General features: G+C 35.5%; 1 protein-coding gene across 3 annotated transcripts in view; it reads right to left on the reverse strand.

The window, feature by feature from the left end:
• The window catches only part of LOC144447796 (unconventional myosin-Va-like), an 83,973-nt gene that overhangs the window by 5,398 nt on the left and 53,030 nt on the right, over positions 1-25,545 (reverse strand). The window contains exons 24-36 of one of the 3 annotated variants that reach the window (XM_078137882.1): positions 18,424-18,755; positions 17,259-17,379; positions 16,223-16,300; positions 15,692-15,794; positions 12,255-12,266; positions 9,921-10,079; positions 8,710-8,861; positions 7,954-8,043; positions 7,250-7,400; positions 3,914-4,122; positions 2,892-2,977; positions 2,132-2,306; positions 1,034-1,105 (exon numbers count right to left, since the gene is read on the reverse strand). In XM_078137882.1, coding sequence (XP_077994008.1) covers positions 1,034-1,105; positions 2,132-2,306; positions 2,892-2,977; positions 3,914-4,122; positions 7,250-7,400; positions 7,954-8,043; positions 8,710-8,861; positions 9,921-10,079; positions 12,255-12,266; positions 15,692-15,794; positions 16,223-16,300; positions 17,259-17,379; positions 18,424-18,755 — 1,740 coding nt within the window. The remainder of the gene's footprint in view (positions 1-1,033; positions 1,106-2,131; positions 2,307-2,891; positions 2,978-3,913; positions 4,123-7,249; positions 7,401-7,953; positions 8,044-8,709; positions 8,862-9,920; positions 10,080-12,254; positions 12,267-15,691; positions 15,795-16,222; positions 16,301-17,258; positions 17,380-18,423; positions 18,756-25,545) is intronic. The other 2 variants (XM_078137883.1, XM_078137884.1) reach the window with 2 other exon arrangements.

Consider the following 25,545-nt stretch of genomic DNA (forward strand, 5'->3'; position numbering starts at 1 on the left):
TACAATTCACATGCTGTGTGATAAACAGGCACATTGTGTGCATACTTTGTAAATGTCCTAGAAGAGTGCAAAAAAACAACAACAACAGGTTAACAAGTCCATAAGAGGATTGAATATTGATCACTGACAATCTGACCTGATGACATGTGATGAGATAATAGCTGAAATACTAAAGTGATGGTGCTTTTCTGTGTCTTGTGTTTGTGCCTAAAAACATCATCGCCTAAGATCCCTGTAGGTATAATTTTTGTTTTCACTTTTTTCTGATATATATTACATACATTTCTGTACTTATGATGTATTAATGATCATACTGACAGGTACACTGGCTATGTAATGTCGTCTGCCAAAAAAGCCAAATAAACTTCTCAATTTTTCTCAGAAAGAAGAAACATGCACTTCTCTTGAGAACAGTAAAACATCCTTAATATACTTTATGACAATTCCAGACACATTTTAATTCAGCTCTAATCTGACAAAGTGAGAAAATAAAACTTTTTTTTTCCACTAGTTTCATAGTATGTTGTGATTTAGAGAGAAATGTCAGTGACTGTACAATAATGCATTCACATAACCTGAAAACAAGGACATAACTTCCTTTGTGGTTAACTGCTGAAAAAATAACATCATTCTGAGTATAGAAAACAATGTCTGCATTCCGCAGTGAGGACATGCTATACATGCTATAAATAAAAAGTTCATATGTTAATATTCATGAATATGCCAAAGAGCATCAAGTATGCAAATATAAACAATTATTATGCATTGTGTATATCAAAGAATTTCAAATATGCAAATGAAGACATGAATATACATTATTATGTAAACCAACAGGCTTCAAGTATGCAAGTGTTTTTATGTGTAAAACCAATGGGCTTCAAGTATGCAAATGTTAATGAATATGCATTAATGTGTAAACCAGTAAGATTTGAATATGCAAATGCAGCATGAATATGCAATATGGTGAGACTGTGCTGTGAGTCAGTTCCAGGCTATTTGAGATCATAAAACCTATTTGCATGCCTCTCTGTACCTTATTCACCATACTGGTGTCAACATATTCCTCCTGATTGCACAGGGCCCTGTTATAAAGAATTTTGGTGATCTGGGACAGAGTAGAGAAGAACAAACAAACAGGTGATCATGTGACACACGTGAGGATGACATCATCATAATGTAAAGACGTAAAGGCTGGTAGGGGGAGGCAGGTCTGAAGTACATGTAACTAGAAATTGACTGAATAATATCTTTTGTTGGTTTATTACAGGAATATCAAGTACAACTGCCAGCATCACCATAGAGCTTGGAAAGAATTTGTATTTAACAAGATAACCAGCATTTGGCAAATAGGAAGGGGGGGGGGGGGGAGTGTGGGAGCAACAAATTACATTACAAGGATCTATATCCACATGCCACAGAGAGTCAAGAAAATTGGTACAAAGGCATTATTGCTAAAATTACTTGGATCTGTCTGAAATAGAAACAAAATGCTTAATTCATCAAATGTGAGCACCTGCCATCAGTCTGAATAAGTGATGTATCTGGTTTTGCTTCAAGCATAATGTGTCAAGATGAGTAAGTACAGTATGTAGTTAAGCCAGTATGTTTGGTGATTGCGCTTCATGGAAAAGCATGTCAATTTGAAATGTTTCCGAGGGAGAATTGTTAAATGAGAGATCATTGTGAAAGACAAACAGAGCAGAATGAGAGAGGGAGCGAGAGCGAGAGAGAGAGAGAGAGAGAGAGAGAGAGAAAGAGAGAGAGAGAGAGTAAGAGAGAGAGAGAGAGAGAGAGAGAGAGAGAGAGAGAGAGAGAGAGAGAGAGAGAGAGAGAGAGAGAGCGAGAGAGGGGAACAGAGACAGAGACAGTGAGACAGAGACAGACAGGGGGAAGACACAGAGGATAAAGAGAGAGAATGACATCTATGGCAATTTATAAATCAGCATGCACACTATATGTCAACAAAAGTGGATGCTACACTATCATATATTGGATATACTGAAAACTGAACAACCAGTTAGCGTTTTTGCAATTTAACAGTCACATGTATGTTGTGAAATGCAAAACAAATGTACCTTCTACAATGGCAATGAAAAATAGTAGATAAGCTTAATAATATACAGTAACCAACCTGTTGTGTTGAGAGTTTTGTACAAAGTTCACATATACTCTCTACGTCTTGATCAGTCTTCTTACTGACTTGTAGTAGCTGTGATACTTGGACAAGTGGTTCCAATGTTTCCACGGCTCCACTCTCCATCAATCGGTTGCTACGCAACCACTCCTCTAACTCACTTAGATTGTACCTGAACACAAAGAGAGACATTCAAATTTGACATCAGGATGGTGTGAAATCACAGGTCAACTTTTGTACAATTGTTTGGAGTAATCAGACAGTGATGATGACTAAAATCATTATACCTAGTAAGCTGAGCAAGCTCAGATGCAAAGGGTCATAACATGTAGATCAATTCCTGGACTTCTGGCAGCAATAGTATGTCTTGCCTCATTTGCATTAGTTTCAACCAATCAAAAGTAGGAACTCATGGAGTTTAATATGGTAATTTTAAATAGAGTGTCATATGTTTTACTTTCAGCCAATCAAGAGCAAGAACCATGGATTTCATATGGTAATTTTAGAGTGATTTGCCTTATTTACATTACTTTCAGCCAATCAAGCGGAACCCATGGATTTTAACAGAATTTAAAAATGATATCCATTCTTTTGTCACTTGAGCTACTTTCAGCCAATCAAGGGGGAGACCCCATACAGTTAAATGTGGTAATTTTTGAGTGATTTAAATATTAATCTTATTTGCATTACTTTCAGCCAATCAAGCAGTGGTTTCATGGCATGGAAATATCTTAAAAGTGACTGCACTTATTTTTACCTTATCTGCATTCCTTTAGGCCAATTGCACATATCTTTCCTAAGTACAAGGTTGTTTAGGGTGGAGGCTGTGATGAGATAAAACACCTATAATCAAAGAAAAAAAGATAAACAAATATGTGAGATATACAGTAATGTATCATGCAAGGACAGTTAGTGTAGCAACTATTTTGGTGTGAAATATTTTGAATCACAAATGTTAAATCAAACATATTAAACAATGCGATTTCTTATATTGCACTTTCCATCACACACTGTAATATACACTTATTGCCTGACTATGAGGGCACTAGTAGATGTCTATTACCCTGAGGGCTGTTATGTAGAAACTATTTCCTGGAGCTGAAATCCGAGGGAAATACTTGTTACAAAACAGCATGAGGGGCAATATGACATCTACTAGTGCCCAAATAAGGCCAGGCAATAAGTGTTTTAAAAGTCATCATGTTCTCAGGTATGTATTCTAACCATAGTCAAAGCAAACCCTCATTAAGAATTCAGTGCTACATAATTATTACCCTAGGGAAAATAGAATGTGACTAGTGCCACTATATGCAAATTAAGGTTACTATGTGTTAATATATAGTCCATACCAAGTGATACGATCTATGCCAGTCACTATAAGCTATATGAAATCTGGTGTTTTATAATCTCAATTATTCCTCCTAGCGTAGTCCAACTCGCAATTCACTGTATATCACATTGTCCCACACCTGCAGCCATTCATGATTGAGGAACATATAATTTATACAGACCTCTGTTATATCAGGATCCTAGGTATACAGCTTACTCATAGTTCAAACCTTTCCCGAGGACTTTAGCCATTCAGGAATAAACAGCTCAAACCACCACCCTCCTCTCCATAATGATGAAAATATTTTAAAACTTGTGGATATTCTAGTTAATCTGTGCAACCTGTTTACCTCTTCAGTACTTTGAATGGAATAATCCATCATACAAAACAGTGAGACTTCACTACATGAGTAACTAAAAAAGGGGTGGGTAAGGCTTGACTTGACTAACCTGTCTGAACACTTGTTTCACAATCTGAGGATCCAATCCCTGATTATGCATGATGGCAAGGAAGATATTCAGTTGCTTAGTGATGGTATCTATGGTGATCTTCCTGAAGCCCTCATCTTCTCCAGACACACTGGTTGTTCTATTCCGTAAACCCATTGGCTTACTACCCATGACACCAGCTATGCCTTCGTGTTCCAACATTCCAGGCACTGAAACAAACATAATGGTATAACTCATGACATAATGAAACCATTTTATGATGATTTATTGGTCAAGTTAGTCCTACAGTCAAAACTACTGTTCTACTACTATCAATGCACTGCTTTTACTTTAAGTTTGAGGAGCCTGGAACAGAAATGGGCAGAACACTGATGAAGCTGGTTATATGTTCATGTTACACCATCATTTTGGTGAGGAACCATTACTGTCCGGGGAAGAGGAACTTTGGTTAATACCTGGGAAAGTCAAATTTGTTTAAAATTACCACCCTGAACAAAAACTCTTTAATAATTATCATTATTACTATAACCTCGTTACACTATTGTTTAGTCTCTGACTGTAAGATAAACTTGACCTTAGCAAATGAACTTGACCATGTGACAATGTCAATGTAACCCATAATATGGCCAACTGCAGTACATGTATATCTATATCATGAAATTCTTTTTCCTGACTATAGACATTTATTGCATACAATTTGAAGCATACTGTAACAGCATCAACACTATTTCACTTTGCCACGAAACCATTCTTCTGTCAAAAACTTTCCTACACAATATTTTTATAGTCATAGTGCCTGTTACAAAGTTTTAAAAAGGTTGTCTATTCATATGAAGTCTGAAAATGGTGTACATTGAGTTCTCCAATTTAATACATTCACTGAAAATGACACTTCTGAAACTCCCAAACAGCAAGCTAGGGAGTCTTCTGTGTTTATGTTTATGTTACATGAACACATAAAGACTTCCTAGATCAGTGTACAAATGCAAAGTGTGATGAACACTGAAAGATACACGCCTAAATCATCAGGCTAATGTGTTTGACTTAGCCTCTGAGAGTGTAATTTTCCACTTTTTCCAAAACATACAACTTGATAGTATATATTGGATCAAAAAACAAGGAAACAGTTTTTTGAAGAGCAAAACAAGTTTAACCGTTCATCTGCTGAGGCACTATAATATGAACAAGTAAACGTTTGATGAAAAACAAATCTGTAGTGTTGCAACTGTAACATGTGAATCGACAGTACAGTGACTGTCATGATCAGTTTTCTTGTATTGTGTAAACTCCTGTCAAAATTTTTGAACCAAGCATTGTACTAGATTGGACACTGCAGTGGACACTGATAGAGGTTACTTTGTAACAATCACAGGGACAAGTTAACACTGAAGATACAGACACAGAGTAAGACAAAGAATTGCATAGATACTATTCATGCTAATTTCTTGCAGTCAAAGAACTTGAAAAAACCTACTGTCTTACACACTGGTATGTTGTTAGAAATTGAATTATTTTCCTACATTTACTCTTTCAATGTAGCCCAAAATTTAAGCTAAAATCAAATGCACTGATTTAACAACCAAATGCTGGTACATTTAATCTACAGTTTAATTTTTTGACACCATGGGAATTAATTTGTAATAAGGATAGTAAATTTGTGAATTTTATACAAGTATCATATTTGTCAAATGGGTATCATACCATATAAGGTAAACACCATATAAGGTTAACAGGAAGGTGTGGCCTAAATGTGTCATCTTCTCACTAAAATCCCTAAACATGGGTCTACTTTCCATCTAGGTATTTTGGGTAAAGAGCCTTCTTTTGAAAATTTTCCTCGGGGGTCATTAACGACGTTTACTTCTGCCATGGGTAAAAACTGTTTCAGACCCTGAATAAATATGATCACGTCTAAAAGCATGTTATTTGTATAGGTAAGTGGTCACATGATCACATTCTCAGCTAATAACTTGAATAGTTCCCCTAAGGAATGTAATAATATTATTCGTAGGACTGCAAGACGAAAAACTATCCTCAAAATTGAGATGTTTTTAATCCCTATCTAAAATAAAGTTATTTGAAGTGAGTACCCCTGCCCCCTCGTGTAATCTCATGAGGAAAGTTTTCAAACCGTCAAATACAAAAATAAAAACGCTGTCACAGTCAAAGATAGCAATCTCAAATATCACCATGACTACCAGTAGACCCCCTAGCACAGAAAAGGTAATAAGGCTAGAAATGTTATCAATCTGCAGAATAACCCATCAATACAGTCACCTTCTGATACAAGATAAAGGCACATGCAAACATGTTGCATTTATATATATACCCTTAAGTTTAGTACTGTGACGGTTTTTAGAGGACTTTGTTCTATTGTAAATGTTTTTTTGGACTACTCCAACTATTTGACCCGCATTGTACAACATTCCTGCAACTGCAGCGTGGTGAACAGTGAAAGAAAAATAAAACACAACATCAAAGTTAGACAGACTAAAAGTGACATGAAACATTTGCATGATGATTTACATAACAAATGACTAATCAGAGAAATTACAAAAGATGGTTATGTGATTGGTTCTTACAACACTATGACAGCTGTCAATCAACCAATGGATGATATTGATTGGCTGAACACACTCTTATATGTCCTGTGATGGCTTTTCAAATCATTTTTGATCATTTGACCTAATGCTACTCCTTGATTGGATATTCACATCGTCATACATGCATTGGATCAGGTGTCAATCACAATCTGACCCATGACCTGGACCACTGTACTCTTCAAGGGGGTGACAACAAATTGTAGGGTGACAATGTCCAATGCAACAAGTACTTGGGCAACATATTTGCAGAGACATATGACATTTAGTTTCTTTAATTTTGCCTTTCTCCAATAATAAGAAGTGATAGAGAAAGAGTAAGGGGTTGTTGGTCGCTAGTACATGTATCTACTGTTTAAATCTTTGAAATGGGTGGAAAATATACACATTCATGCATACTTACTGAAGTACAATGAATTCATTTCCTATTGAAAACTAGAACAGATCAGGTGACAGGCATTTGGCACCTGACTCCATGCATGCAGTGATTAGTTCTTATATCACTATGACAACTGTCAATCAACCAACAGCAGCTACTGATTGGTTATTATACTTGCATGATACATTCAGTATTTGGTTAACTTCTTACATCATTATGAGAGCTGTCAATCAATCAATCAATAGCAGCTACTGATTGGTTATACACACATGATGCATGCCGTATTTGGGTAAATTTTATGTCACTATGACAGCTGTCAATCAAACTATAGCGGCTACTGATTGGTTGAAAACTTACCAATCATTGTAGAGAGTTTCTTCTCCATGGATTTGATGAGACCTTGGTATATATGCACAGCAAGATCATTCATCACCTGTCTGTACTCAGACAAATCAAAGTTTCGAAGGCAGTGTTCGTTTTGTTTCTTTGTGTTCTGACTTGAAAAGTTCTAGAATGGTGGAAAATAAACATCTGATTAATAATGACCAAAACTTTTGTTCTTAGCCACAAAATTTCTGATAAATGTGACTGTTCTCAATATGCCATATTCTGATTACTGGAAAGACAAAAGATTGCTAAGTTTGGCTGCTAGTCACACTGATATATCTCATCTGTGCCAGGTCAAAATACCCTAAATTTTGCTAAGCAGAAAAACAAAAGATTGTAAAGTTCGGTCACTAGGAGTGCTCTTTTCAATCTTTTCCAATAAATTCTTATGCATCTGAGACTGCTCTCTATTTGCTAAATTTTGGTAATCAGAAAAACAAAAGATTGCACACTTTGGCCACTAGTAGCGCTGTTTACAATGAAAACCTACTTGCCATGGTTTTGGAACTCTATAATTTGTACTATTAATGTGATATGATCTGTGTGTCTGATGATATCAAAAAGAAACATATAAACATAATATGCATTGGCCACATAATGTGAAATTGCTAATGTGCACAGTAACGAAATGTAAAAAATTATGATCAGCTACTGTACAACAAGTCATAACTTACGTCTTCACCACTGTACTGCTTTAAATTATGCATCAACCGACATGTATTCACCAGGAAGCATGTAATGATTTCAAAGTCATCGCTTCGTTTCTGTAAAAACAAATTGAATAATATGTATTATCAGAAATGACCAAAGTCAATGTTGTCTCAATGTTATGTTCAAACAGTAACTGTTGATTCACTGTATGCCGAGTCCTTTTCTGACTATAATCTTTCAATGGCTAGGAAACATCTGGGTAGGTATGGATTAAACTTTACCCAGATATTAGCGAGCGATATCTGGTAACGTCTGTACTCCCCCGTCTAATGCCACTATCCATATTTAGTCCTATACCTAGTATACATGGTGACTGGTACTTAGACAGTGTGCCTTTGAAGCCTATTTCAAGTGTCACTGTTGCACAGCAAAGTTTTAGTGATGTACCAAAATTTGGATTTCCCCTATGATCCCTTACTATGCTTGATAAACAATTAGCATTGTCTAAATGTACCTGTAAGCCAATATAACATGTCCCTGACTAACATCAATTTCTTGCAATGTACCAAAATTGATGTTCCTCTATCTCTCACTACGAGTGACTCAGAAACAGTGTGCCTTCTAAGTCAATTTCATGCACGGTATATAAAGTCACACAGTCACAGTTATGTTGCCGAAACACAGACATGAAAAAAGATAACTTGGTTTTGCATCAACAAATATCATTCTAGTTAAATAATAAATTGTACAAGTTTTGGTGTTCTATTTTAACTACATACCTTTGTACTTTTCTTGATTCCGTTGACGACCCCTGATAACAATGATTTGACCTTCATGTCATCATTAGTATAGTCGGCATGACGTAGACACATAAATATAACATACGCTGATAAACCAGGAAGTAAACCTTCAGCTAACTTAGGTCTGAAATCTAACATACAATAAAAATATATCAGTTTATAATCATATCATATTTTCTACATTCAAATATTAATGTGTGTAACAACATGTATCAATGCTAGTTGTAATAGGTACAGACAGAATGTTACAATACAATACAATACAATACAATACAATACAATACAATATAATACATTTTTATTGTTCCACCATGGGCAGTTCTTTGCGTGACAGTAAAGAATAAAATCATACATAAAAAAATATATTTTAGATAAGATCACAATATACATTCAAATGTATACAATAAATACAGTTCCAAAATCAAGACACAAATTAAAACAAAGGCAGATAGATACTTTAAAACAATGGAACAATGAGTTACTAATCATTCCTGACACGGTTCAGTAAGAAATTGCTGACGGAAGGAATGAACATTTAGCTCTGTTCGTTTTTGTCTTTGGAACTCTTAGACTATTGGCAACAACGGAATGTAACAATGTAACATTGACAGACATGGTTTATTTGTAGTAGACAATGCTTTGAATAAAGTCTGAGACAATGTGTTTGTTGTCTGGAATAATACAAACTGTTTCTGGTATTGAAAGTATTGTGTCTGGTAAACCTTGATTGATTATCACTTTTGTGTAACTATGTTGCAGTTACGTTCATGCAGACTCATGAATAAACAGACTCTCACTGAGTTACTTTTTCAAACAGAAAGAAAAAGGCTAGTGCTTCAATTATAATGATGTTGTGCAAACTGTACTTTCCACACAACTTTGATCTTGGTTGTATGATGCTTCAGAATGAAAGAAAAAAATTCTGTTCATTCTGTTCAAATGTGTACAACTTGGCTTGTATGTAGTGTACCAATACCTGTTATAAGACATTTCACAAGTCTTGGAAGACGCTCAAATGGAACGAAATAAACTGTTGGTCAATAATAATGATGTTCTGTAGATTGCATTTTCTACACAACTTTGATCTCGGTTGTAACATGCTTTAGAATCAATCAAATATAAATCCTGTATATTCTGTTCAAATGTGTACAACTTGGGGTGTATGTAGTATACCAATGGTTAATGCATACCTGTTATAAGACATTTCACAAGTCTTGGTTCATCCTCCGCCTTGTATGCAAACATACCCATAAACACGTGATCTTTACGTTGTATTGACGGTGAAAACGCTCCACCATTACGAGGATCGGGAGAACCGATATGACCTGTGCTAATATCACCTGGAATATCTATAGAAGAAAAAGAAAGATGAACAAGATAAAATAAAAAGTACTTGCGTCAATTTCGTTTCACTATAAGAGTGTTCAAGGTTGTCAATTTCATAAGAAACTGATCAAACACAATTTATATTTCAAACCATGTGCACTGGATCCAAAACTGTGGCATGAATTTCAATATGTACTGGGTATGGCGTGAGAATGTGTGAACAAACATGGGTGAATAAAATGATGTCTATTTCATGACTAGTGATAGCTACAAGTCATACTTTTACATTTGTAAGACAGATACAAGAATTTGACTCCATTTTACCTTTTTGATAGTCTGTGGATTTGTGTCCATGTCAGAATTTTCCATAACAGTCCATGATATATTTTAGAAATTGTGCTATACTTTAGACTAGATGTTTAAACCAAAATTGATGTTTGTGACTTTTTTTGCCAGGATTATATGATTGACAACACATATATGTAATGCATAGAGTTTTCAAATTTGCTAAATCTATACCAAGGTAGGCAACTGCTTTATTCCAAAAAAGTTTACAGAAATGCCTCCATATGATTTCCAAGAGTACTGTTTTCACCTTTAATGGCGGTATAAATTATGTTTCACCTAATCAAGATGGAACAAGTTCAGAATTTGAATTCACATGTTAACAGCACGTCATGAAATGCCTGTGAAATGTATGTATGGACTGTTGATGATAATGGTTCATTTGATAAGGAGAAAATGAGATGATGGCATGCGTGAGTACTGACTACTTCCTACGTATCAGAATAGCAGTTAATTGCTAATACTAATGCTAAATACACTGCTGACATTCATAGATACAATAACTTTCTAACTACAAAATAATGGGGTTTTTTTGTTTGTTTTTTAGTTTATGAATTTCAACATGCTAGCAGGAGAGACTAAGGTGCTAGGACAACTAAGAGTTAGGGTATAGTCTACTAGTTGGCAATGCGAAAAAAACTCACTCCACCACAGCAAAGCACGCAGGAATAACAAACATGCAAAAACAAAATTAAAACATAGTTGTTTTGATTGCAAAACTATACACCCAAGGACGACTGCTATGCAAGGAATATCAACTACATGTAGGGTGGTGTGGATGATGGAATAGGTATCAGTTGATTTTCACTCACATCATTAAAGGGGAACACACCACATCAGGAAGGAATTTGTATTGTCATGAAATTTTGAGTTCTGAAGAGACATTTCAGGATTTTAATTAACATGCATTACAGGCAATTTCAGAGAAACTCCAATTTCAACTTCATCACGATCTTTCCAATGATAGTATGCACATAGATAGAAGTCATGAATATTCATTGTTCATCTATTGCACATGTATTTCTTCAAACTCCCACAATGCAATGTGACCTACAGCAAAATTCCCCAAATAAGGCACAGGGGTCAACTTGCCGTTTCTCTGAAATCGCATGCCATGTAAGTGATGTAAAATCATGAAATGACGGCAGAATCCCAAAATTTATGAAAAATACCTTTATTTCCTGGAGTGACATGCACCTTTAAGCAAGTGTGCAAACGTGCCTATACACAGCGCCATCTAGTGGCATAAAGTGAAATAGGCAAAAGGCTTCCAAACTATTCATGCTATGCTCCAGAAGTTAGTTGATGCTAAATACATTTAATGATACAACCAAAAATATGAAATGTTGTTTCCTTGCTTTGGAGTCCTTTTTTTGTAGTATTTCTGAGTGTAAATAATTTACCGTATATTTTGGCTACACCACTTGGCCTTCTATTTAACAGCTCAAGAAAGCTGAGATCATTTACAATCTAAAAAAATTTCATGATTTACTATATTTGAGGTTCAAAACAAATACTTTTCAGCATGAACAGTCAGTTAACCTTTGACCCAACCACATTACTGCTTTACTGTCACTTGAGGGCGCTGTCACATATTAAAGTCAAACACAAAAACGCTTCAAAATTTGCACATACACACCACCCTTCAACATACTGGCATCTTCATTGATGCCAAATTGAAGTTTCTAAGCCAGAAAGAGCTTGTAAGTCAGCAAAACCAAGTAGTCTGGTATCATACACTGCTAGCTACAAATGGAGGTACAATCGAGTCTACCTCCATGCTACAACTAATAGGTGCTACATAATACGGCTACTAATTGCATCATGCAAAGAACTTGACACTCCATACTTACTGCGTGGTAGGCCTTTGATAAGAAGCAGGTAACAGAAAGAAAGAAAATGGGAAGATTTTTCAATTTTTAAATAAAAAATTTTCCACATGCATATTCTCACATATATTCAATATGTGCTTGCTGGTAATATCAGGATTTCATTTGTTTGCGTCTTACATAATCTAAATCAGAATTTGCATTTTGCAATATTTCATCATTTGACTACAGCAATGCAATATAACTCTGCAAAGTGTGTTAGGAATTCATGCAAATATAATCCCTGCAAGGAAATTGCCATTAAATTTTGATAGCTAGAAACATATGCAAATACATTGAGCATGAAAATTTGAAAAGAATAGTCTTGAGGCATTGATCATTCTATTTTGGTTTGCATAAACATAGTGCAAACTACAAGATCTTGAGATTTTGATGTACAGACAGACAGAGACAGACACAGACATACACACAGACACACATACATACATACATACATACATACATACATACATACATACATACATTCATACATACATACATACATACACACACACACACACACATTCATACATACATACATACATACATACATACATACACACACACACACACATACATACATACATACATACATACATACATACTAATACATACATACATACAAATAGGCACACACATACGTGTGTGCACAGTAATTACAAAAGCTCCCAAGAACCTAGATATCCACAAAGTTAATACATTGCTCAAAATATTTTACAACTCTCTAAGTATCATTATTATATACTGGTTCCAGTAAACTTACAAAACCAGTTGATGGCACATATGTAACGACAGACAGACAGACAGACAGACAGACAGACAGACAGAATGACAGACAGAATGACAGACAGACAGACAGACATTACAAAAGCCACCGCCTCCTCCTTCGGAACTAAGAAAGTGGACCAGGTGCATACTAGTATCATACCATATATAATTTTATTTAAAACCATTCTAGCAATTTCCTTGCAGCTGTGCTCTGAAATCATATCTTGCAGTAATTCCAAACCCATAGCATAAATAATTCACCTAGTATAATTCAACGGCTCAGTCTACATCATTGAATCATATATAATAAAAGCTGAAGAAGGTCGAAGTGATTCATGTAGCTGGAATATACTAGGTAAATTATTTACACGCTGTGTTCGAAACTACTACAAGATTATTCTATTTAGTTCTAACACACTCTTTATAAACATTTGATTATTTCTGACCAATATAGTTTAAGAAATTTCATTTCATTTTTTAGTGTAAAAACTGTCGAGTCACATCCATGACAGCAGATCTCTACAGTATTTACAATTTGATTTACTATATAGTTAGATTTAATTTCATATATGTTTTTATTGTGAACAGTCTTACTAAGTCTTGTAAAGAGACAATCATTAATGAAAACAAATTTGTACTGTAACAATATAAATGCCTGTCACAATGGTTCAATTGAATGGCCCATCCCACTCCCAACCAACCTGGTGGTAATTGTGTCAATGGGCAGACCGTGAGAAGAGTAGTTTCCTGACATGTAGTTTAGAAAGTTGTGTGCATTGATGCCCGACCACATAAATACATACTACATAATAGGGCATGTCATTATGGGCCCAGAAGACAAATGTTATATAAAACATCACAACGACAATTTTTTTTTGTCAAACTTAACAAGTGTATACGACCTTAATATGATATAAAAACATGTAAGTACATGAGCATTTCTGTTTACTCCATAAAAAAGTTTGAAATATGAATGTCTATATCGACACTAATCAATGACTCAAATTTAGTGGTACTTGTCTGTTTTGCATGGTGAGGATTCTATCACAGATTTTGCTCTTTATATCGCATGTATCAGCAAAATTTCAACAGCAGTGTTTTCTTTGTTAAGGTTGAGGACTTCAGTAACAGAATAAAGGAAAATTGGAAAAATTTCCAGCGATTGTACCATAATATTCTTGAGGAGTTGTCAGTAAATTATACATGGAAGTCCAAGAGGTTTGACCTACTTACGTTACATACTACACTGAACCATTTACTAACAAGTAAACAGTTACACAAACTGATTATTTGAGTGGTGCTTCTAACTACATCCAGCACTTAAACTGGGAAACCTTGTACCATAATTTTCCTGAAGAACCCTGGTTAAATACTTGATAGATTTGACCTACATGTACTTTCAACAGAGAACAGGGAACTGACAAGTGAACAGTTACTGATTTTTCAGTTGTTTTACTACATTCAGATCTCTGTTGTTCTGTACTTAACTACTGTATGCTACAGTGTCACAGCACACCAAGTCAACAAGTCTGACAAGAGTGTATGCAAACAATGTCAACTCACTGTGGCTAGTCCAAGAACACAAAGCACTATACAATACCTACAGTATTGGACACCATTGACTCATACCATGTCATAGCAATATCATCATGCTGGACACCCTCATACTTTCTATCCAGTGACCTTCGCATTCTTGTCCTAGTATTAGAAGTCACCATTTTGCCAATCAATCAATCTCCTTCCTTCCTTCCTTGTTACCCTCTGTCTCAATCACTAATTACCACTTAAACACCATGTATGAGATTTATAATCAACAACCTAAAGGGCTTTGTTAGAGACCCAAAACAAGTCATGACACGTCTTAAATAATGACCTGCTGTAATACTTTGTAAAGCTCTGAATTCCATCCATTCAAAGAGAAGCTCATTTACATGTATTTCATCCCTTTCACAGTTTTGACCTTTTGAGAAAGGTCAGATTTGAACAATGCCTGGATCACCAAGTCAATCTTACTAAAAGCCTACGGGTTTATAACCGTTTGACATGCATGCACCCAATGCCATGATGTCTGTCCTTTACCTTCAGGAACTTTTGAACAACTTTACAATGTCTTGATTTTTGTAGCCAGTACATGTAAAATCCTATACACAATTAGTATAGTTCCTATATGATTACTTCGATCATCTCCACTCACGTATAGGGAAATTAAGTCATTATTCTAGCACAGAAATCTGTGTTACCCCCAACTGTGTTCCTATATACGAGATGACATTATTGCATACCCCACATGATTTTAGTTTCAGACTGAAGAGGTGGAGTTCAGTTAATCAGCAATTGTGTAAAGGAACTAACCAATTGCAACTGCTTGTCAATTTAGATTACTACTGGCATGCGTTGTTTACTCTTCGCCCAGTGGGGGTAGCACAGATAACGAACTAAGCTAATACACAATATATAACACAGTATAATTTTTACTTGCTCTTGAGGAAAGTTAAAATGCCGTGATTTCAATGATCAAGTTAATAAACAATTCTAACTTTTTCTTGAGACTTCTTGAGTTATAAGATTTCAAAAAAATAATTTTGAACTGTCTACTCATTATGGGTAAAATGTGCAAAATGTAAACTCACGATTCTGAAATAAAAACAACTTACCAAGTTCTACCCCTTTGCTTTGTAATCTTCTAGCTGCCAGTTTGAGTTGTTTTTTAAGTTTCTTTGTCTCTTTCTCATAAATTTCCATCTGTTCCTTTAGCTCCTGTAGAGTGGGAAAAAAGCAACACAGATGTAAAACCAACTTCTTCAACAAACAGTTTCAATATAACCAATAACAGATACTTCCCCCAACTTTTAAAATAACATCTTCCAGCATTTACCACCACGTGTATTTTCTAACTGTGCTTCAGATCGATAATATTAAGGAACTCGAGAAATGGATATTTTGTCAAAGAAGGCTACCGTACTCAACTATCATAGCCCTCATTTTAGGTCCACAAGCTGCTTACAAACAGCACTCCTAGTGGTCAAACTATAAAATCTTTTGTTTTTCTGATGACAAACATATGGTGTTTTCTATTTTTCTGTATGGCCACACAGCACAGATTGTTTACTCACCATGTACGAAGATTGTCACTTTATCACATTTCTAAGAATTACTATATCAGAGCAAAACAGAATGTTACCTACCAAATTTTCATTGGTAAGTCTGTTAATTTCTTGTTGTAAGTTGGCTGATGTCTTGGCTTCTGGTGTTGCCTGGAGATTCTACAAATCAAATATTCAAAAAGATGTGTTAGTGTAATAGTCCCTAGTCTTACAGCCTGTGGTGTGCATAGGATTACACATTTACTCTGTCCTAGGTCCGCATCAATACATCTGGGTTGACCGGGGTACAATTGTAATTCATTTCTTGCCAGTGTACATTAGCAATTCAGAAAAAAAATACGGTAGTAGCAAGGCACAAATCAGATAGTAATACCACTTGCAGACTGAGTCAGTCACTCTAACCATTCAACCATCATGACTCCACAACCAGCAATGTACAGATTACAAGCCAGCCACTCTAACCATTCAACCATCATGACTACACAACCAGCAATGTACAGATTACAAGTCAGTCACTAACCATTCAACCATCATGACTCCACAACCAGCAATGTACAGATTACAAGCCAGCCACTCTAACCATTCAACCATCATGACTCAACAACCAGCAATGTACAGATAATACAAGCCAGTCACTCTAACCATTCAACCATCATGACTGCAAGGTACATGTACACATGGATGTCTGCCTTAGTTTGTGTCCATGCATACAACTCTGTGTTGTATATCTTCATCAGTAATACATGTAATACAAACATATTACTCTGGTAATTGAGCCTTCAGTTTTCTAAGATAGCCAAAAACTAAAACTACTGTTGAAACATGTTGATACAACAGTGATAAGCTATTGAATGTATGTTGGTTTAGTCTCAGTAGGGAGGTGTAGTGAAAATGTGAGTTCCATGAACTTGCAGTGCTGTTTTGGGTCTTCCAGTGTTTACACTATCTTGATCACAGGGTTATTAGAATTGCACAACATAGGAACTGCTATCACCCACTTGTGTAATCTACCACATTGAAGAACAATAGATTTAGTTTGCATCTATCCATAGATGCATGATCTATCTTAGTAAACCGATGGCTGGATTGTACCAGTGTCATTACTACATAATCTAACCTGAGCTATAATCTTCTGTTGTCTAAAGTTATCCTTCTGTAACCTCTCCAGCTCCTCCTTCAATTCATTCTCTTGGATTGAAAAGTTCTTTTTCTCTGCTTGAAGCTGCTTCTCCAGAAGTCTACAAAAGATAAGTCAACACAGATATAAAAATATGCACGTCTCAAAACCTGGAAACCCCCCAAACAACAGAAAACAGAACAACCGGTACATGGACTCTGTACATTCAAATGTTTACCTCCGCCATACACCATCTCAATCAATTAAAAATAAATTTATATTGCACCAGACTCAGAAATGTAGTTCTTTTCAATGGTACCATCTGTCAGTTAAATTGTGTACACATGAATGACCCAAATGAAGTCCTGATAAAAGCACTATGTTCAAGTGAAAAAAAGTAGAATACTATACTGAATGAAATTCATTTTGGCACGTTGGAATCTATAAATTACTAGAAAATTATCACTTACATTACAGCAGTTTATGAGTATCTCAATAGCGTATAAACAGAGACACACATGCTTTGCTGTTTTACTGCTGTAGATTTCTCGTCTCAGGGATTTTAATGTAAAATTTGAATATCTAACTTTAATCTCATTAGCATTGACTAAAATTTCAAAAAAATGATAATTAACACGTTTGCGAAGTGTGCCTAAATTCATATTGTTAATACACTTAGCCAATACCAGTCATTCTGGTACGTCATGTTACTAAGTCCATTAATGTCGTCATGTATTGATTTCCAATGATGGCTTAAATGGTCAGTCTGCTACTTTGACTCCCTAGGTTACTACAAATTTCAATCTACACAACACTACTTAGGAAGGCGGAGAAAATACATCTGAGAGTGAATATACCACATTTAATACAGAAATAAAAAAAAAAAGATTCCATAGTTTGACCACTAGGAGTGCTGTTCAGGAGTTGGCTATTTGGCTATTCGGTCAAATCTGCATATCTAGCAAAACAAACTGACATGCATATACTCTATATGATATGTCACCTTTGTGCCAGGTTTCAATGAATTCATATAGTGTAAGTCTGAGCAACAACTTATTATGGACAAACAGATTCCATTGCAATAGTCCCCAGTCCTTTGGGAGACAAAAATGCAAAAACAAATACCCAAATTCTCATCAATATGGACATTGTAAAATGAACTTACTGTATAGTTTGTCTTTGTGTATGAAATGCTATCTGTAACTCTCCATCTTCATTCATCAACTCAGGATCCTTCTTGAATAAATTATGATCAGTACTGACACCAATGCTGACTCCACCTGTCTGTCGATCTCTCTTTGTATTTGCTAACTTACTCTTCAAACTGATAACCTCGTGGCGGTGTTTCTCGTTCTCTTCGTTGAGAACGTTCACCTGGTTGAGAAGAGTTCTAATTGGTGCGTCCTGGTCTTTGTTTTCTTCTAATGCCAAGAACGCTTCTTTCAAGTTTAGAACTTCAGAGCGGAGTTTATGATTCTCTTCCTCATAACTCTTCATCTAGGATTAAAACAGTTTATATCAGAATATGAGTTTAAAGGAAATGTCCTGTCAGATCCTCACTGATGGAGGCTCCACTACCAGATCTGATATTTCATCACAAAGTTGTCTGCACTGGATGTGCGTCCACGCAGTGCATTTGGGGGAATACATCATGTGCAACATTGAACATTGAAGGATCTAGGTTCCTTCAAAACAGGTTTGCATGTCTTAAATCACATTTATGCAGAACGGGCTTCATAAGCCAATTCTTCATAACTTGTAAGTAATTTATTACATGACTATCTGAAAACATCATATTTAACATAAATATCACTTTGGTCTTTAAAAAGAGGTTGGATGACTGTTTTTTTTGTCAAACAGCGACATTTAAAATCTACATAGTCTGAGCCACAATGGTATATAGTTTGAAATGTACATAATATAAACTATCTTGGTTAAACACTGAAGTTTGAAATGTACAGATTTCGACCACAATAGTATAGTTTGAAATGTACATAAAGTGAACCACATTGGTATACAGTTTGAAGTGTATATATTAATATAAACTACCTTGGTTTGAAATGTACATAATTTGGACCACAATGGTATATAGTTAGAAATGCACATAATGTAATAATAAACACATCATGTTACGAAAAGTCTGAAATGTACATAATCTTATACACACATCAAATACTGAAATGTACACAATGTGAACCACACCATGGTATATTTTTTTACAATATGTGTCTAACACAACACTTCTGAAATAGCTTTGATGTTTTCTGTTGGAATGATTCATGAACAGAAAACGAGACAGTTCTTTTACAATACGGTGTACATTGGTAACGTAGCACTTCTGAGGTAGTCTAAAGCTCTACCATAGGTTCCTGTGTAGCGTACATCAGTACAGGTTCCTTAGATTATATAGTATGTGTCTTTTAATTAGTACTCCCTAGCACCACCCTGACATGCATACATGCATTAATCGAGACCAGAGTATGCAGACTTGGCTAGTCAACAAATTTTTCACCTTAAAGAATATGAAAGTATGTTATTTTGATTCATGGCAGACTTTTGGTATTGATGTTGATAGCTAGTATACACAAGTTCCTACCTTGATAACTGGTCCTACGTCTGTATCAGTAGTAGTTTCAAGGGTAGAACTAGATCGGGATCTACTACCCACGGAGTTTACCAACACTTCTAAATCATTTTGAAACTGTTCATTTGGCATCTCTAACTCACTCACTCTGATCGGGAGTGTTTGATTTTCTTCCTCATAAGTCAATGAGTTTTCCAACACTTCTAAATCATTTTGCGATCGTTCATTTTCCATCTCTAACTCACTCACTCTGTTCTGGTGTTTTACGTTTTCTTCCTCATAAGTTTCCAACTGGGTTAGAATAATTTGTAAGAATTGGACAAGGGTACAAAATCATCACTCTTCAAACGAAAACGATTCTTACCATAAAAGTAACAAAACTTTGAAATTCTGGGGGCCTTGTGACACATGCACAGCCAGCAATACAAACAAAACCGAGGACCTCGATTTCACAACTATACAGCACTTTAGGTGCATCATATGTTGATTTTTTTTGCGTCCAAATAAAATACACAAATTCTGCATGAGCTTTTCTTATCTTTGGTATACCGCTGTATAGTCTGTTTACAACACATACCCCAAATGTACACCATGTGTATTTTCTAAGATATTCAGGCACTATGGATGTATTGTCAAGCATGGATCAATACAAGCGCTTTTCATACCAAAGCTTCAGGCATCCAACCAGTAATATCCCGATAGACAATCTACTTACCTAGCTAGTGACACCAGTGTACGTTTGCATCCATGTACACATGCATGGAGACTATAAATAGTCTTGTGTTTTGCTGATTAAATGAAGATATGCTATTTACATATCATGCAAGACTGTGGTACTGATGATGGTAGCTAGTTTAGACAAGTTCCTACCTTGATATCTGGTGTTACTTCTGTATCAGTAGTTTCAGTGGTAGAACTAGATCGGGATCTACAACTGATGGATGTTTCCAACACTTCTAAATCATTTTGTAACCGTTCATTTTCCATCTCTAACTCACCCACTCTGTTCTGGAGTTTTAGAGTCTCTTCCTCGTAACTCTTAAAGTAGGTTAAGATAGTTTATAAGAATGTTACAACAGCAACAGTGATCATTCTAGAGACTAACACCCCTTAACCAGTATATACCATTAAAGTTATGGAAATTTGGAATTGTGGTGACCATGAGACATGCAAAGCAAGCTTCCAAGAAGAATACACATATCTCAGATTCCACTAGGAGTTTTCAAAGTGGTGGTCATTTTGAAAAGTAGTGTGAACAAAACCTGACACTTCCCTTGTGTTGAAAATTGGCCTGTCGAATTGACACAACTGAAAGTTAGTAAATTATTAACAAAGATTCATAAAGCCTTTTTATTCAATACATTACTTTTAATGTCTTCTATTTTTCAGGTTAATCTGTACAATGATAGCTTCATACCTAAACTATCCAAAACAGCATCTAATCCTGGCATGATGTGAACTTCTTACACATTGTGATATGCTAGTCTACGGAATACTGTCATATTTTTCTGTTTATTTTGCTACTACTTTCCCAGAAACCTTTCCTTTGTTGGAATAGAGCATGACTATCGGTAATAGTGTAACTATCCTTATTCCCTGTCATTCTCTGCATTGTTTTAATGCAGTGAAAACTAAATTCGTTTGAACTACGTCTTAAAGTGAAATTAGAAACCTTTTGAAATAAACTCCTCTGCGGACAGCTTTGACAATCAACCTAAGAATGATATTTACAGATCATACTCTGAAGTATACATGCGTCATGCCACCCAATATTATAATATTGAAGAAACAATGTTACAACGACTACACTTACATGTAAAATTACTGGTAGTTATCATATCAAAGCTTAATATTTTAATTATCCATACAGCCAAACTACTTACCCAGCACCTAAAGTATCCCTACACCAGTGTATTTCAACATTCATGTACACATGCATGGAGTTTTCAGTTGATTAAAATGTCTTACTATTAAAGATGAAGACATTCTATTTCTATATCATGCTGAATAGTGACACTGATGATGGTAGCTAGTTTAGACAAGTTCCTACCTTGATATCTGGTGTTACTTCTGCATCAGTAGTAGTTTCAAGGGTAGAACTAGATCGGGATCTACTACTCATGGAGTTTTCCAACACTTCTAAATCATTTTGTAAATGTTTGTTTTCCATCTCTAACTCACTCACTCTGTTCTGGAGTTTTAGATTTTCTTCCTCGTAACTCTTTAAGTGGGTTAAGATAGTTTATAAGAATGTTACAACAGCAACAGTGATCATTCCAGAGACCTATACCCCTTTACTAGTACACCATAAAGTTGTGGAAATGATTATCATGAGACATGCGACTTGTACAGGCAGCTCCAAACAAGAATATACCTTGATGAGCTCTCTGAGAGGGACTTATCGCAAATTAGGTGACCATGGTTATTAAGTTTTTTCCTGGAAACCTTTGTTTTCATTGCTGATTAAATCCACGTAGAGATTCCTGGTTTTTCTTCAAAATTCAATGAACACAAAATGTATTGCATTGCTTGATTTCCTTTTCAGAGTAAAATGGAACACCCCATAGTAAACTTCACATGAACTACCCTCGTACCATTTAAAGTAACTTATAGTGCTTCATAAAACGATATGTTCAGCTTGGTTTGCATTTCTACACTGATCTAGGGAGTCTGTGTAATGTAAACAAAAATACAGGAGACTCCCTAGCTCACTGGCACAATGAAAAGTGACAAGTAATTGGTGGGCATGGACCATTTCAGGAGTGTTTTGGAAAGATCACTTTTGTTGCATTTCAATGAGTATATTGACCAGATGAATGCAATGTGCACCATTTTCAGACTTTAAATGGATAGGAAACCCCTTAAAAACTACATTTTTTGAGAATGATGACGAGGCAATATAGCTTTCAAGATCTTCACATGCATGTCTGGTACAATGTACATGCATGTATTACTAGTAATAGGCACCTTACGATCAAAGCTGCAAGTATACCTTCCTAATGGATAAACCACTTACCCAAAGAGCGACTTTCTACGCCTTATCCAAGTACACATGCAAAATGTTTTACTGACATAATGAAGGCATGCTGTAAGGTTATATTTTTTTCTGATGACAACTGTAGCTAGTTACGTGACAGACAAGTTCCTACCTTGGTATCTGGTATTATTTCTGATTCAGTAGTAGTTTCAGTGATAGAACTAAATCGGTTTTCCAACCCTTCTAAATCATTTTGTAAACATGTGTTTTCCATCTCTAGCTCCCTGACTCTGATCTGAATTTTTTGGTTTTCTTCCTCAGAAGTCATGGCGTTCCCCAATACTTCTAACTCATTTTGTAACCGTTTGTTTTCCATCTCTAACACACTCACTCTGATGATCTGGAGTTTTTGGATTTCTTCTTCAGAAGTCATGGAGTTTCCCAACACTTCTAAATCATTTTGTAACTGTTCATTTTCCATCTCTAACTCACTCACTCTGTTCTGGAGTTTTTGATTTTCTTCCTCATAAGTTTCCAACTGAGTTCAAACAATTTGTGAGAATTGGACAAGAGTAATTGTTACAATAATTTATTCTCGACTAGAAAGCGATTTTGTCAAAAGTCTGATTTCAGCATGAAAAGTAAATTCTATTATACCAGGCACAAGCCAAAAACATGGAATATATACCCTGGTCGTTCTACATCATGACAACACATGTCTATGTTACTGTTCTGCTGTGTTTGAATTATGAGTGAAAACATTCAAAATTACTTTCCCTAATTTTTCTTTGATATTACTGGCGTTGGTATAATTATGTTATTCTCCGATATTTTCCTTCATTCAGCAGGAAAATACTTGTGACCTAAGGGCTGTCACTACGAGTCCCTAGACGAGTAGTGACAAGGACCCCTTAGGTCACAAGTATTTTCCTTGGCTGAATGAAGAAAAACACAGGCAAATAACATCTAAGTATATGATGTACTACACTACTGAATGCCTTGTTTATCATAGTTCTCCTAAAAATCTATTGTTTTGGTCACTGCTATAAATCAAAGTGACCACATTCTCTGCTTTTCTGTTTATAAATTCAATGAAAATTATGTGTACAACAGAACACAGGTAAATTTCATTTTCAGAGGAAACTAAAATACACTGTGGTAAACATGACCGTGAAATGATTTATCCTAGAACCATGCTTTACTCTCCATGCATGTATTGTTCAATGTACAGTTTTTTACTAGACACCTTCATATCAAAGCTCCTGGCATATTCCTCCTACCAGAAAACCTTCCTTATGTTGCCCAGTTAATGACTTTCCACACCCTTATATTTCTAATCCCAGTATACATGCAAAGTGTTTTACAACAAAAATAAGTCATGCTGTCTGGTTGGTTTTTGTGACTACTAGACCTACAATTGACAGACAAGTTCCTACCTTGATATCTGGTGTTACGTCTGTATCAGTAGTAGTTTCAAGGGTAGAACTAGATCGGGATCTACTACTCATGGAGTTTTCCAACACTTCTAAATCATTTTGTAAACGTTTGTTTTCCATCTCTAACTCCATGACTGTGTCGCGGAGCTTTTTATTTTCTTCGTCATTATTCTCCCACTTTATAATTTTTTTTTTACAAAGAAGGAAATCATTATTCTTGTGTTAGACGTGATTGTTCTCGATCATGAAAATGATGAAGTTTTGAATTTTGATGATGATGAATCATGCCTTGCTAGCTATAAGCCTATTTTTACATCTAATACACGGCCAATACTCAACATGAATGACTTCAATCCTGTACCCCATGGCATCTATTTGGATGATCCATCTTAATAGCGCTATTTCAAAATGACTTGCCGTGGGCAGGACTCTCACATTAGTTTGGTCACACTCACTTCTGCTTTGCATTTGTGTTCGATTGCATTCCAGATAGTACGTGCAACGCCATGTGACACGTGATCTAGCGAAAGCACATATTATTTAAGTTCCTTTCTTCTAAAAAATACATACCTTACAACGTGTAGAGATATATTAGTTGTATTCAGGGTTTCAAAACTAAATAATCTTGAGCAATATTTTGACGACAGTTATACGATCAACTCTGTCTATCGAAAGTACTTTCGCCGGATAGCGTGCCACGACATGCAATATTGTTGATGTGATCGATCATAGCTGCAAAACGGAATTGACTTCAGAGTGACCGCACTGCCAGTGGCAAAATATTTCAAAATAACGTTATTAGCGCATACATGCAGATTTGGCAGACTTTATAGACATTAGAAGTAACAATGAGTTACATTTAATACATGTTTCTTGTATCCTGTTTTCATTTGTAAAGAGTTGGCCTATCTGAAATGTTGTCCTAAAATATCTACCCATATTGTAATTAAAAAGACAAAAACAATAATTTTGTATAAAAATGCAAACAGTTTCAGCAGTCAGATGGAATTTACAATTCTGACCATAAATATTTAATTTTTTCAAAATAAACCTGTGTGATAACATCAAACTACGGACAATATCATGAATTTTACTTCCTGCCAAGAGACAATCTGAACCATTTTTCCACAAGTTTGAACATACATGATCATATTTTTACTGTCACTTTGACAATTCCAACAGACGCTTTTCCATAATATGGTTTCTTTCAACAAATAATATTTCATTTTACACATTCAATATTTGAAGAAGATGCACCACGCAAGTTCACAGTCAGTTTGAAAAACATTC

This window comes from Glandiceps talaboti, chromosome 16, assembly GCF_964340395.1.
Source record: "Glandiceps talaboti chromosome 16, keGlaTala1.1, whole genome shotgun sequence".
NCBI lineage: Eukaryota > Metazoa > Hemichordata > Enteropneusta > Spengelidae > Glandiceps > Glandiceps talaboti.